The sequence below is a fragment of the Lissotriton helveticus genome, chromosome 8 (genome assembly GCF_964261635.1).
Source record: "Lissotriton helveticus chromosome 8, aLisHel1.1, whole genome shotgun sequence".
Classification (NCBI taxonomy): Eukaryota; Metazoa; Chordata; class Amphibia; order Caudata; family Salamandridae; genus Lissotriton; species Lissotriton helveticus.
In genome coordinates, this window is record NC_136069.1 from 386,141,100 (window position 1) to 386,156,098 (window position 14,999).

At 46.2% G+C, this 14,999-nt stretch overlaps 1 protein-coding gene across 7 annotated transcripts in view; it reads right to left on the bottom strand.

Annotated features, from left to right (window-relative positions):
• The window catches only part of SUPT20H (SPT20 homolog, SAGA complex component), a 404,514-nt gene that overhangs the window by 280,002 nt on the left and 109,513 nt on the right, over positions 1-14,999 (bottom strand). For 4 of the 7 annotated variants that reach the window (XM_078657192.1, XM_078657194.1, XM_078657193.1 and 1 more), the window contains exon 7: positions 2,730-2,859. In XM_078657192.1, the coding sequence (XP_078513318.1) occupies positions 2,730-2,859 (130 nt within the window). The remainder of the gene's footprint in view (positions 1-2,729; positions 2,860-14,999) is intronic. The other 3 variants (XM_078657195.1, XM_078657196.1, XM_078657198.1) reach the window with 1 other exon arrangement.

Here is a 14,999-nt window from a genome sequence, read left to right on the forward strand (position 1 = left end):
TTTTCATGGACGAATGTCTTACGGAGGACGAATATGTGCTGGTTAGCTGCTGCCGCTAGATTAAGGTATTAATCCTGCTCCTATGATATACTTGCACACCATAACTTGCATGCAAATTCACATGTTGCAGTTCTGACACATATGGTTGGCAATTCTTCCAGGTCGACTCGCTGTAAAGGGCCTTGACCTCAATTGTTGGTTTTATTATACTCTATGTTCCCTTCTTAGGGACAGCTGTACTGGACTGTATTGCTATGGCTTATATGCTGCCATCATGTAGGCAATCTTGCTATATTGCATGCTTAATAAATAAAAAACAAGTTAAAAAAAATGATATCCAACAGGGTGTGCCAAAAGGCCTTGACCTGGAAGGACTAAGCAGATGAAGTTAAGAGCTTCGTTTTTTTTTTTTTTTCCAACCAAGATTGGCTTTCAAGAAGACTAGGGAAAACTGGAGAAGTCCCGGAAGCATCCATTTGGCACTAGGACAGGTGGGAAAATTAGCTAGTTTGGAGGCGTGTCCACCTCTAAGGTTAGTTCCACCCCTAACGTGGCTACCTGATGTGGACGCGACTTTTAGAATTTCACCATCTTAGTGTTAGAAGAATTAGGATCTCTGGATCAGGGTTATGCCCACTTACCACACACAGTAAGTGGTCATACAGAGAGTGAAGACCCCCTAACGGTAAGTAGCCCTACCTATCACTCCCCATAACGCCCCTAAATGGAGTACTTAGATGGTGACCTTGACACCAGGAATTTAGATTTGATGGATCAAGAAGTAGAGGACATCGAGAGCAGCAACAAAGAGTGAGAACTAAGACTGCTGTGGACTTTTGCCACCAAACCCTGCCTGCTGCACTAAGCCTCGACAATCGCGACCCAGGGACTCGTCCTGAAGCTGAACTGTAGCTAGGAACCCAGAACTTCCGGAACTGCCAGAACTTCGCAAATTGTCCCACAAATCTCCCTTGGAGTAGAGGAGCTACTTCCCTGCAGTCCAAAAGGACCGGAATGCAAAATCCGGTCTACCAAGTTTCCCCTTACCAGCCAGCCCGATGCAACAGCTCCTCAAGAAGAGGACCATGTGCTCCTGAAGGTCAGATCTGTCCCCCACCACGTGAGAGGACACCAGGACCAACCGGAGCTGTACTGGACCAATCCCAGGGTACCAGACCCCTTGAAGCAAGCAGAGACTGTGAGAGTCCAGTCGGGACTCCAAGACAAAGCAGCCAACGAGGGACGGCAGCAACGCAGAGACCCACTTCCAGAGTGGCCCAGCTGTCCTGATTTTTGCCCCCTTAACAAGCAAGAATGACGACCACAACGTTCCAAGGCACACAGAGCCTAGCCGATCTTTCCACTCAGCCCCCGAGTGCCCCAGCCCGGCTACCGACAAACCGACTGTGCTCCCTTGTACGCAGGACCCTTGTGAACCGAGCTCCCATTTGGAGCTCTGGGACTTGTCCCCAAGTCCCCCTCTGCAGCCTGTTTCCACGTGGCCCCCCATCTTTCTACTGGCATAGCGTGCACAGCTACCAACCTGACCAGCACCTTTGCTACTGGATGCCCAGGGCAGTTAACTAGTGACTGCTGGACCTTGGCCTACATCCCAAAGGAGTTATTGAGTGTGTGTCTGTGTATGTTAACAAATTCATTGCTCTACCATCTGATACGCCTAATTGCTCACCCACACAACCAGAAAGAGAGGTATCATTTGTTGATATCATGTGTGCCTCTGTAAATCAACTGCGGTTTGCCAGGACTCTTTACACTTTTTGGTCCACAATATAAAGAACCAGCTTCCTACAGTGACCATGTCAAAAAGGGGCACTTTCCTACAGAGTGGAGATTCAACAAACATCTTCTAATGACATTGTCGACAGACTTTAGGAGAAGACTTTAACTCTTGTCGCTGTTTTACTGGCAGCTGGAGTATACTAATAAGGTGAGAAATCTACAAAATGAATTATCAGAAATTCAAGATGGGTATCTGTAGAAAAGGAATTTGAGGCAAGAATGACTAAACAAACTACTACCTCAAGGCACACTTCAAACTGCTTCAAGCCAGTACAAATTGGTGCAATTAACAAATCATTTTCCTTTGCTTAAGACAGTCATGTCTTATGTCAGAACAAAACCATACAAAGGTCAAGGTCATCTACCAATGCATACAATAGAACTAACATGAACGGAATTATTTTTTGTTTTAACTATAAGAAATCAGGCCACTAGAGCCTTGCTTAATAATTGGACACATCATTCAGCATAACGGTATAGCATTGTTCAATGTACAAAACAAATCTGGCAGAAAACCAATGCAGGTATGGCACGAATCATTAGTTATAAGGATACTCAACTTTGAAGATCCATGTTGGGTTCAAGATAGCAGGGGAGGAAGTGAATGTGAATACTAAGGCTAATAAAAATTCATCTGACACTGGAAGCTATATTGAACTGGGCAGCTCTTACAAAAGTCTGAGGGCTGGCTGCTTAAAAAAGCAGAAGACTAATGTGGAGAACTGAAACTTCTTTGTAACTAATTTGATGATAAAGCCCTCAAACTATCATGTGGCTAGCATACATCATTATCAACTTTAAAAAATTCTCAAATTCAACATAGCTATATCTACAACACTGTTGTTTGTGGTATTAGAACCAAAGGTCATGCACATAACCGTGACATATTAGGTCTCAGACCTGCAGTTTTGACAATTATGATAGGTTACCTGATCCATTTTTTCCTCTTAACATCAGCGAGTAGCCCTCATTTCCTGGATACAGGTTCACCACAAGACAAGAGAGGGTCTCCTGCATAACCAATTTCTCCAGCAAGTTTACATTTCTCCTCAGCTTCTGCTTTAAATATAAACAGTACCCATGAAAATCAAATTTCCTAGCAAACAGAAGCAAAGCCAACAATCCTTTTTTAGGAAGTACTCAAACGTAAGAGCCTGAGCCGGGAAGGTTAACTTTGCTTTCTAATACATTTGTGTTCAGACAAAAAAGGGCTTTTGGGGTAGTGACAAAAAAAAAATATGTGGAGGTACATTTGTTCAACTTTCCACAGAAAATGAGATAGAGACCAACAACATGCTAGAATGATAAAAGTATTTCACTTGCATTGCCAAAAGAGGGATACAAAGCAGTAACCAAGGCCAGTCAAGTAAAACGAGGGCGATGCCCACAGAAGAAGCTAATCATTTCATCTTGCAGCCAGAAGATTTGCCAATTTACTAAATTGCAGAAAATAATTGCCCCAATTTTCCATAACCTTCAACTGCTTCAGCTGAAAAGAGGAGTCAAGAAGCAATTTATAGGGGAATTTACTTCCTTAATGTTGTTTGAAGGGGTAAGGTGTTTTGGAAAAGCTTTTCCCCACAAGGATAAGCTACAGTATTAGAACATCATTTTTTATTATACGACCAATGAAGTTTGTTCACAAAGGTCACTTATGTGTTCACGTGCATCTATCACATGTAAATGTTCCAGAATGAGGGATCTGCATGCCTTACAAGTGAAAAAGTGCACCAGGAATATTTTGATCCATTTGCTTTTTTTGTGAATTAGGCCCAGCTTTCATAACTGTAGAATTTACGTGCTTAACCATGCCAATTTATAGACTTCTTTCCTTTCTAATGTGACAAATTGTGCTTTGAAATTCAATTAAACTATCAAAAGAAAGGAACAGATATACATTTATATACATATATTATATATATATATGTATAATATCTACATATTATGTATACAAAAGAATCGACTGCCATGTGTTCTATTAAGTGAAATAATCATGGCTTTATCAGACGTGTCCTAATTGCAGAAGCATTTTACAGCCTTTTCATTTCATAGAACACTTTGGCTTGTACAAAAATAATGCATATTTGTTTGTGGCTACTGTTTTTCAAAAGCTATAGTGAGGCATGTATTTGTCAGTGTGCTTTTAGAATAAAGCAAACTGAAATCCTAAATATGCTCAACAAGTCCACAATGCTAAGCAAGGTGAGGAATGTTACAAACTACAATGAAGACATTTTTAGGTTTCGCCTGGCGTCCGCTGCGCAGCAGCGTTCGCGCAGGCGAAAACTTTTGAGAAGAGTATGGTTCCTTTGTCACGCCTCTCACTTCCATTGGCTAGCTCCATAAATGGAGGCTAGCCATTGGAAGTGAGATCTGTCCGTCATGGTCCGAGGCGATTCGTGGGCGTTCCGGCGATGTTTTTCTCATCCTGCCCCTTTTCTCACGTCATGCGGCTGTGGGCGTGTGTTTTTTTTTTTTCTCTCTCCCGTGATGCTTTTGTCTTTTTGGAAGTGCCCTTAGCCGGAGTGGTCGGCGAGATTTACGTTGCCAGGAAGCCCAAGGTGCTGCTCACAAGGTTGAGTCGGAGCCGGCGTTGATGGAATCGGCGTCGACGACTTCGGCGGCGCCGAGAAATGCAAAGGCGAAGCCTGCACCGGCATAAATGGCATAAAAGGAGCTGGAGCATAGGAGTGGGGAACTCCTAAACTATATGCCAAAGGACCCATGGGACCCGAAGGTGCACCAGAGGGGTACAAAGCTCTCGAGTAGACTACATACATCGCGTTTAAAAACGAAGTAGGGTCTTGACTTGGAGCTGGGAAGGGCGGGTAAGAACCCATAGGATGCCCTCTCTGAGGTTCCGGATTCGCCTCCTCTTCCACAGAAGGATTGACTTATAGTGTAGTTCCTATTATCCCAATAGGCTCTGCGCATTGGAATAATATCTTCAATAGTATAGACGTAGGACAGAGGTTAACTAGGTCTTCTACTGACGATATTAGACTTAAGTTTTGTGTGCCAGCTAGCTCAGAGTTCACTAGAAACTTTCTCGAATAGGCGAGGAGTTTAACCTCCCTGGATAGACAAGAAGGGGTTTAGTTTCTGACAACCATAGAACATGACAACTTTGCTCTCCCTGATCAAGAGTATATCTCTAGAGTCGTGTGAAAACAAAAGACAGCTATTTTACTCAGTCAATACGTGCATACTTAGTTTCACCAGATTGTAGAGAAAAGAAGAGAAGGGCGTTTTCAATAAAAGGTGTTATTTATTGATCAGTCTCTTTTCTCATACAAGAGAAATGAATCGCTACAATTGTAATACTTATAGTTAAGTAAAGTGCATACAGTAAAAGCAGGATTATAAAATAATACTGTAAAAGCATTGATATGGTTTCTTAGCCATATGATACTTTAAAATGGATAAAAGATATACATACATATATACATTGACTAATCGTACTCAACTGGTGCTTCTAACTACGCCTACCCCGGTGTACCTGACCTAAGCCTAATACATGGGAGGGAGTAAGTAAGTAGCAGTTTAAGTTAAGTTTGTTTTGCCAAGAATCTGACTCAAGAATTCTCTGTAAGGGGTTAGTCAATTCAGTACCTGGGATTTAGAAGGCTGGAGTGCTGGTATCTCTTTCTCAGGACTCGGTATCCCAGTTACCCGCGAGGGCAAGCTATAAACGCTGGAGGCTGGATTCCTCGGGAAGAGGAAAGGCAGCGTTTTCCTCAGCACGTCACAGGGGAGGGGCAGCGTCCGTGGGCTCTCTGCATCAGCTGGGCTATCCGGCAAGTAGTCGCTGCTCCAAGCTCATCACCACCGTGTCTTTACTTAGGGCAGTGTCGGTATATTTATACCTGAAAGGTGCCGGGTTTGACGTAAGGATGGACATAAGACGTCAATAAGGATGTCATTAAGAACTGGTCGTTCTTACATTCTTTACAGGAGTTCTCGAATGAAATAAAAACAATAGCAGCGGGGATGTCCCAGGTTTGCTGGAGGCTTGGTTTGTTTAGAGAACTCGGTGTGCTTTCTAGGGGGCTGGTGGAATAGTGCTTGCTCAATGTGACAGCATGCGCTATGACTAATTTATGAAACGGGTTTCTGTGCCGTTGTATGGATATTAGTGATTTATAACCGGACAAGGGTCAGAAATAGGAGTATCGATACAGGTCCCTAGATAAACATACTACACCCACTCCACGAATTCATGTCCATATTTACTAACCTAAGCAATAGTAAACATACTAATAGTGCATGTGTATACCGAACCACCCCAAAATACCTTTTTTGCATTTGAAAAATGGCATATGCGAAATACACGAAAATGAGTATAGGTACTGTATGCATTCAAGCAGTGTAATCATTCAAAAGAGATGCACATATATATCAGCATGAATGATTTGCGAAATTACGCATGAAAGGGTTCTTAATACAGAAGAAAAAGTGCGAGACCACTTCATCACATATAAATACAATTACTTGTAAATAAGCTAGAGGTTGAGGTAATGTAATGTCTCTAGAGTTCCTAAAAATAGAAGCTCTGTTCTCTAAGAATAGTTTTACTTTAAGCAGAAGATAAGTGCCAAAAAGGTAAATATTTTGGATTTGGGAAAAAGTTTTCGTTTTCAGGGGAAGAAGGAAAAAAGTTCTCAGTAGTTTTGTTTTTAAAGCTGAAGGCCAAATTCAGAGTTCAGGGAACGCCGTGTGCACGTTTGCTTAAAGTCACTCTCTCTGTTCTGGTGAAAACATCATTTCAGACAGACTCTAAAAAAAACAGTCTACTGCCTCAGGTGAAAGTTCGACCAAGTTGGAAAATGTCGCTATCATGCAGTCGTGCGCATGTTCGCTTTCAGTGATGTTTCGATCAGCATTGCTTACAGAAGGTCGTACCTGGTTGATTCTGCTCTCATCCTGTACTTCACTACCCTTCAATCATAGTGGTGAAGTCTCCACGAATGCCGTCATCAGGATAGGTAGCCGCTGGGGACAGCACAATGCATGAGCCTTTACTGGACCCAACAAAGTATCTGCATCCAATGGTACTTCTGATTGTAGTGTAAGACAGGTGTCCAACACGCATTCTTCGCCGCATAGCATGCATCTCAATACAGGTAAGACACAATCCTGCCATATGGGTCTGAACGAAAGAAACCAGGTCATATTCAGATCTCTTAGCCGGGCTAATCCAAGGACTTTAGTTATGCGGTCCCGATAGCGTATAGCTAGGATCGTTTCTTCCATTGTTGCTGGAGTCTTGTCTGTGACATGGCTTGCCATAACGAAGCAAGAGTAGCAAAAATAGGATGCCTGCTACGAGTCCCAACAGGAGTGGAAGTCCGCCAAACATCGAATGGACAAAATTGGGAAATATACCCAGAACTGCTTTGAATGGACTTAACAGTCCCGAAAAAACGGTCTTAAATATACTTGCGATACCATTTGTATCAGAAATATTTAAGATTTCGTTTAGCATTTCTGCGAAGTGGAGGGGGCAATTTGTTGATAACAATGCATGTATCTCTCCCGTTGTCCTTGCAACTTTGGAGATCATACGTTTCTTTTGATGACGTCAAGTGAACTGGCGTCTGTAGGAGCACAGTCTTCATTCTGCTTAAAGTATCAATTTGAATAGAAGAGATATTCAAACTGGGCCAAATTTTTCCCTTCCTGTCTAGAGTGTCGTTTGGAAACAATACTCGCTCACAACAAGTGACCATGGAGCTCACGCTTACTAGATCAGGTTTTCCTGGCAGTAAGCCACAACATCTGTGATCTACAATTAGAATGTAACTCCCGTTAGAAAGTCTTCTAAAGAATGGTTCTATTTGCGTTGCAAGTGTGCCGAGCTGGAGACATGAAAGGTTATTTGAAGTCCCCTCACAGGCCCCATGTAAACTTATACCCTGACACAGAAGTATACCACTTAGTGATTTTTCACAATTATTACCACTAAGAAATACACTCTGTCCTGTATTACTATAACATGTGTGTGTATAAGGTAAGTTCCATGTTGACTTAATGTATCCTTTACCCAACCTTTCATACTGGCCTGCCTGTATATATTTTTGGCAGTATCGAAATTGGAAAGTTGTTATCGGAATAGTTATGATTCCGTGTATTATCCATTCAATGACAGGTCGTTCTGACATTGTCAATGGTAATCTCTCAAGTTTTTCAATGCTCAGAATTGTACACTCATAATTTCAAAAAGGGGGTGGTGATGGACAGAGTATCTGAGTTAATCAGAACACTCCTACCCACTCAACAGATCAGGGCTTGATCCATCACCGTTTTTTAGCTCACTGCACCATCCCAGTTCAGAACCTGGCTATATGCAAATTAGTCTGTCCCTGGCTGTGAGAAGTTGGCCTGATGTGCAGTGCTCACTATTCTAGTGATCACTATATATCAGTCCAAACAACCCTTATTGATGATTGGTTGTAAGTCAACCTTATAGACCAGCTATCCTAGTAGCATGGATACGAGCAGTCTAAGGCTAAGACTCTAGAGGGCGTGTTAAGCCAGCTGTTTTACCATCACATTACCCCTTGAACACCCAGTGAAAGGACACCACACAAGTGTTATGAAAATAAACAGTGTATTTATTAGAATCACAACAACCCTGTACTCTTTATGAGGACAGGATGCTAGGCACACAACAAAACTCTTACGAAAATACTTAAGTTAGCACGTTATACACAAATGCCAGAGGGGCACGAAAAACCATATATTCTAAAAGTGGAATGCGAAATTACTAGCAGGTAAGTACAGTACTAATAGGCTTTGGAATCGCTAGGACTTGACTATAGAATCGTTAGATTACTTCTAGGAGACCTAGGGGACTCGGGTGCAGAGTGTGCACTCTCACGCGGGATGCGGGACAAAGTCTATGGAAGCTAGTAAAGGCAAAGTTAGTGTTCACGGGCGAACCCGACCTGGTAGGAAGAAAACGACAGTGGATCCTGACCCTAGGATAGTGAGGCTATGCTGGGACACCGAAGTGCCGAAGTTACCTAGCCCAGGGGCTGCAGCTGCATAGGTCTGAAAAGACGTCGGGGATCTCGTTGCCGGACCAGGAGCCTGGAAGAAGGAAGTTGCTGGCAGGCGACCAGTGAAGGAAAGTTCGTTGGATCCAAGCCTGGATCAAGGAAGAAGGAAACCTGAAAGCAGAGGGGACCAAGTTCTTGAATCACTAGCCAGTGATTAAGTGGGCACCAGGATGGCACCGGGCGAAGTCACCGCAGTCAGGTGAGTGGGCGACGCTGGCTCTGCAGATCTCACGGACCAGGAGGCGTTGTCGGCGACCAGGATGGAGAGGCGAGCTGTCCCACGATGGATGAAGCTGTCGGCGTCGAAGTTACCCAGGATTGGGCAACAAGCCTTGGCTAATTCAAGCCCACGCGGTGGACTCAAAATGGCGTCTTGAGTGGACCAGGAGGGTCCGGGGTGCCCCTCTTTTGGAAGGGAGCAAGGGCCAGCCTGGAGCAACCAGACCAGCAGCAGAAATGTCGTCGGGCGTCGTTCGGAAGGCCACAAGCCAGCGGGCTAGTAGCCAAACAACGCGGTGAGCAGCAAAAAGCAGAAGGGCCCCACGCAGATCGTGGAGATGCAGGGAGGCTGCACTTCGGTGCTGGAGCTGCTCAGGGTCGGGGCTTCTCGGACCCCAAAGCACTCACCAGGAAATTACTCGGCGGGCTTGCTGGAAAGAAGTCGTGCAGTCTTGAAGATGGCCGGTCCCTCGAGGTCTCGTCACACCCACGAATCTCAGCGTGACTGATGATGCAGGTAGAGGTCAGAGGTGCCAGGGAAGCCGGTTCTCGTCGAGCTGGGCAGTCTTGATCCGGAGGAGAGACTTGCAGCAGACCGCAGTGTTCTTAAGATGGTGCCTGCGGATGCAGGGTGACTACTCCTTAGTCACAAGGGAGAAATCTTAGGAAGAAGTCTTGAGTTCCTTTCGTGGAAAGTAGTTTCAGGATTCAAAGATGATCTGATTTGGAAGGGGGCCAGTTCCTACCTTTATCCTGTGAAAAGGGGCTGGCACGCGACTAAGTCCTGCCCTATGGGTGGGACTAGGAGGGGGGTGGTTACACCCACTTCCTTGGCGGGCTTTTCCCCAGCACAGGGTCTGGAGTGACCCTGGAACTGGTTCCAGCCAGCCTATGCACAGTGAGCACCGGGGTGCCACGTGCAGTCACCTTCCTCTAAAGCCCTGCCTACCTACAATACACAAAACCCTGTCTGGGACGGTGCTGGCACCGCCCCTGGCAGGAAACCCTTTGTCCTTATCTCCTGCTCTGGGAGGACTCCCAGCAGCAGGAGGGCAGACTTGTGTCTCGGTGGCAGCATCCATTTTGTGGAGCTGAGGCTCTGTTTGACTTTAACCGGGGTTAGGGGTTACATACATGTCGTGTCCCTCTAGAAGGGTGGAATGCTAACCCCGTCGCCAGAATTGGCGAGGGGTTAGTATTCCAATTCGTATGACACCTTACTCGACATGTTTTGATAAAGCGATACCAGAGTTGGCATATAACCGCGAGGATTATAATGCACTTAAGAGTATATGGTATGCGATATCATGGAAACGGCTAAGGGATGGATCCCGAAAGCCGCAGACAGGCTCAGCTCATGCCAGAGCACCATCTCACACGATTCCAAGCACTCTGCCTTCAGGATTGTTAAGGCCTGCCATAGGAGTGACTGATAGGAGATCTGTGTGTCCATTTTTAGGGTTAGATATAGGTATACTATATCTAAAGCAAAGGGTGAGTACACCACCTTGCCCCAGCTGTCGTGCAGCCAGTTGTGTCAGTTTAGTTAGTCAGCCCAGGGGTGGCATAATACATGCTTCAGCCCCTGGGAGACTTCTGGGTACACCTCAGCCCTGAGTACAGGGACTTGGAGAGGGCCCAGTGCCAATTCAGTACCTGAGTACAATTTGGATAGAGAGAACAGCTAGGCTGTGGGTCTGATTAGCAGGCCCACAGCCAGGGAAAGTCGTAAACCAGTGCAGCAAAAAGCAAAAATCTGGGTGATCATAGGATTGCAGACCCTACTCTCCTACATGACCCCCCCCCCCCAAACTTTGGGACAATAAACTAACCTTGACCAGGTGAGTCTTCTTGCTCTAAGTGGAAATACCTGGAGAGCCCATCAGCATTGCTGTGATCAGTACCAGGTCTATGCTCCACTGTAAAATCCATCCCCTGTAGGGAAATGGACCACCTAAGCAGTTTGGGGTTTTCACCCTTCATCTGATTTAGCCACAAGAGGGGCTTATGGTCTGTCTGAATGGTGAAGTGAGTGCCAAACAAGTAGGCCCTCAGCTTCTTCAGGGCCCAGACCACAGCAAAGGCCTCCCTCTCAATAGCTGACCAATTTTTCTCTCTGGGTGTCAACCTCCTACTAATGAAAGCAATAGGCTGATCATTACCATCAAAATTCAGTTGAGACAGAACAGCCCCCACACCCAACTCAGAAGCATCTGTTTGGACAATGAATGGCTTGGAGTAATCTGGACTCTTTAGGATAGGTGCTGTGCACATGGCCTGCTTTAGGTCATCGAATGCTTTCTGACAGCTTGCTGTCCACTGAACTTTCTTTGGCATCTTTTTGCTTGTCAGGTCATTAAGAGGGGTCACTATGGACCCATAATTTCTGACAAACTTCCTATAGTACCCAGTCAGGCCCAAGAAAGCTCGAACCTGAGTCTGGGTGATTGGAGGAGTCCAGTCCTTGATGGCCTGTATCTTACTCTCCAGTGGCTGAACCTGGCCTCCACCTACAAGGTGGCCCAGGTATACAACCTGTGTCTGCCCTATCTGGCACTTTGTGGCCTTGATAGTGAGGCCTGCCTTTTGCAGGGCCTCTAACACTTTCCTCAGGTGGACCAGGTGATCCTCCCAGGTGGAGCTAAAGACAGCAATATCGTCAAGATAAGCTGCACAGAAGTCATCCAGCCCAGTGAGGACTTGATTCACCAACCTTTGGAAGGTGGCAGGGGCATTTTTCAGTCCAAAGGGCATTACCACAAATTGATAATGCCCTCCAGGGGTAGAAAATGCTGTCTTGGGTTTGGCCTCCTCAGCTAACCTGATTTGCCAATACCCAGCTGTCAAATCAAATGTACTTAAGAAGTTGGCAGAAGCCAATTTATCTATAAGTTCATCTGCTCTTGGTATTGGGTGGGCATCAGTCTTAGTGACTGCATTGAGGCCTCTGTAGTCTACGCAAAACCTCATCTCTCTCTTACCACCCTGGGTGTGAGGCTTTGGCACTAGAACTACTGGGCTAGCCCAAGGGCTATCTGAGGGCTCAATGACTCCCAGCTCCAACATTTTCTGCACTTCAGTTTTGATGCAGTCTCTAACATGATCAGGCTGTCTGTAGATTTTACTCTTGACAGGCAGACTGTCTCCAGTGTCAACATCATGGGTACACCAATCAGTTTGGCTGGGTGTCAGAGAGAACATATGTCTGAAGGATTGCAAGACTTGCCTGCAATCCTGTTGCTGATGTTCAGTGAGGCTGCCACAAAAGACAACACCATCAACTGATCCATCATCAGGATTCTGAGTGAGCAGGTCTGGGAGAGGGTCACTCTCTTCCTCCTGTCCCTCATCTGTGGCCATGAGCAAGCTCATGTCCTTCCTGTCAACATATGCCTTGAGCCTGTTAACATGGAGCACTCTGAGAGGGCTCCTGGGAGTTCCAAGGTCCACCAAGTAGGTAACCTCTCCCTTTTGCTCAATGATGGTGTGGGGCCCAGACCATTTGTCTTTCAGAGCTGCTGGGGCCACTGGCTCCAGCACCCACACCTTCTGTCCTGGCTGGTACACAGTCAGAACAGCCTTTTGGTCATGCCAAGCTTTTTGAAGTTCTTGGCTGGCCTCAAGGTTTTTGGATGCCTTTTCCATATACTCAGCCATCCTGGAGCGGAGACCAAGTACATAGTCCACTATGTTGGTTGCAGGCTTTTTGAGAGGTCTCTCCCATCCTTCCTTCACCAAACACAGGGGTCCTCTTACAGGATGCCCATACAGAAGCTCAAAAGGGCTGTAGCCAACCCCCTTCTGTGGGACCTCTCTGTAAGCAAACAAGAGGCAGGGGATCAGGACATCCCATCTTCTCCTAAGAGTTTCAGGTAGTCCATGAATCATCCCTTTCAGGGTCCTGTTGAATCTCTCAACAAGCCCATTGCATTGTGGGTGGTAGGGTGTGGTGAACTTGTAGTTCACACCACACTCCTTCCACATTGCAGTCAGATATCCTGACATGAAGTTTGTACCTCTGTCAGAAACGACCTCCTTAGGGAAACCCACTCTGGAGAACACTCCAACTAGGGCTCTTGCCACTACAGGGGCTGTAGTGGTCCTAAGGGGAATAGCTTCAGGATACCTGGTGGCATGATCCACTACCACCAGTATAAACTTGTGCCCTGATGCTGTCTGGGGTTCCATTGGACCAACAATGTCAATCCCCACTCTTTCAAAGGGAACCCCCACCACAGGTAGTGGTATGAGGGGGGCCTTTGTTGTGCCACCTGACTTACCACTGGCTTGGCAAGTGACACAGGAGCGACAAAACTCCTTGGTATTCTCATTCATATGGGGCCAGTGAAAGTGTGAGACAAGCCTGTCCCAAGTCTTTGTCTGACCTAAGTGACCTGCAAGGGGAATCTCATGGGCCAAGGTGAGAAGGAAACCTCTCAGAGACAAGGGGATGACCAGCCTCCTGGTTGCACCAGGCTTGGGGTCTCTTGACTCAGAGTACAGGAGTCCATCTTCCCAGTATACCCTGTGGGCACCTGTGGCATTCCCTGCAGCCTCAGCAGCAGCCTGCTGTCTGAGGGGTTCAAGGGAAGGGCAGCTCAACTGTTCCTTCCCCAGGTCTGCTCTGGAGGGTCCCCCTGAGCCCAGAAACTCAACTTGATCAAGTTCAAGCTCTTTAGGCTCAGTTTCCCTCAGCTCTTCCAGATCAGCCTCCTCAGAGACTTGATCCTCAACCTGGGGTAAGGGGGAAGGCAAAGCCTTACCCTTACTGCTCTTCTTCTTGGAAGGTGTCTGGTCCATCATTTCAGGATCCAGCACCTGTTCAGTGGGGCATTTTCTGGCCTGTGACCTAGTCACAGCAAGCACATGTGCTGGCAAGCCTAACATTTCCATGTGAGTCCTCTGCTCCACTTCTGACCATTGTGATGACTCCAAATCATTGCCCAACAAACAATCCACTGGGAGGTCTGAACTGACTACAACTTTCTTTTGTCCCTTCACTCCACCCCAGGAGAAAGCCACAATTGCCACACTATGACTAGTAGTGACATTGCTGGCATTGGTCACCAGGAAATCAGTACCTGGCATGATCTGTCCAGGGTCCACAAAGTTAGGTGTCACCATGGTGACACTGGCACAAGTGTCCCTATAGGCCTGAGCCATCTTGCCATTTATCAAAGGTGTCTGCCTGTATTTGCCCAAAGTATTGGGACTTATCTCAGGGGACATATCCATATCCCCTGTACAGACAAGGACAGCCTGAGTGAGTGTGCCAACTAAGTTGTCAGACCCCTCAGTACCCAAGGTTAACCCAACTAATGCCTTGGGAGGTACACTACCACTACTGACTGTACTAGGGGGTGCAGTTGCCTTAGGGGCTGTAGTGGCAGGAGTTTGTCCTCCTCTTTTGGTGCACTCACTAAACCAGTGAGATTTACTTTTACAGTACTGGCACCACCTTTTTGACTGGCCTTCTTGAGTCTTCTTCTTCTGGGAAGCCTGACCCCCACCCTCTTTGGTTTGTTGGGGACCTGGTGAAGACTTCTGGTCATTTTGCTCATTCTTAACATTACCCTTCTGGTCTGCTTTCTTCTGACCACCCTGGTTCTGGTTCTGGTTCTGCTTGATCCTTGTCCTGACCCATTTGTCTGCCTTCTTTCCCAATTCTTGGGGAGAGGTCAGATCAGAATCAACAAGGTGCTGGTGCAGCAACTGGTTCTGACAATTGTTTAAAATTTGTTCTCTCATCATTAGATTATACAATCCTGTGTAATCTGTAACCTTGCTACCCAGCAACCAGCCCTCCAAAGCCTTAGTGGCACAATCCACAAAGTCAGACCAGTCCTGAGACTGAGTTTTCTGGGTGTCTCTGAACAGCAACCTGTACTGCTCAGTGGTTAAACCAAACCCATCAACCAG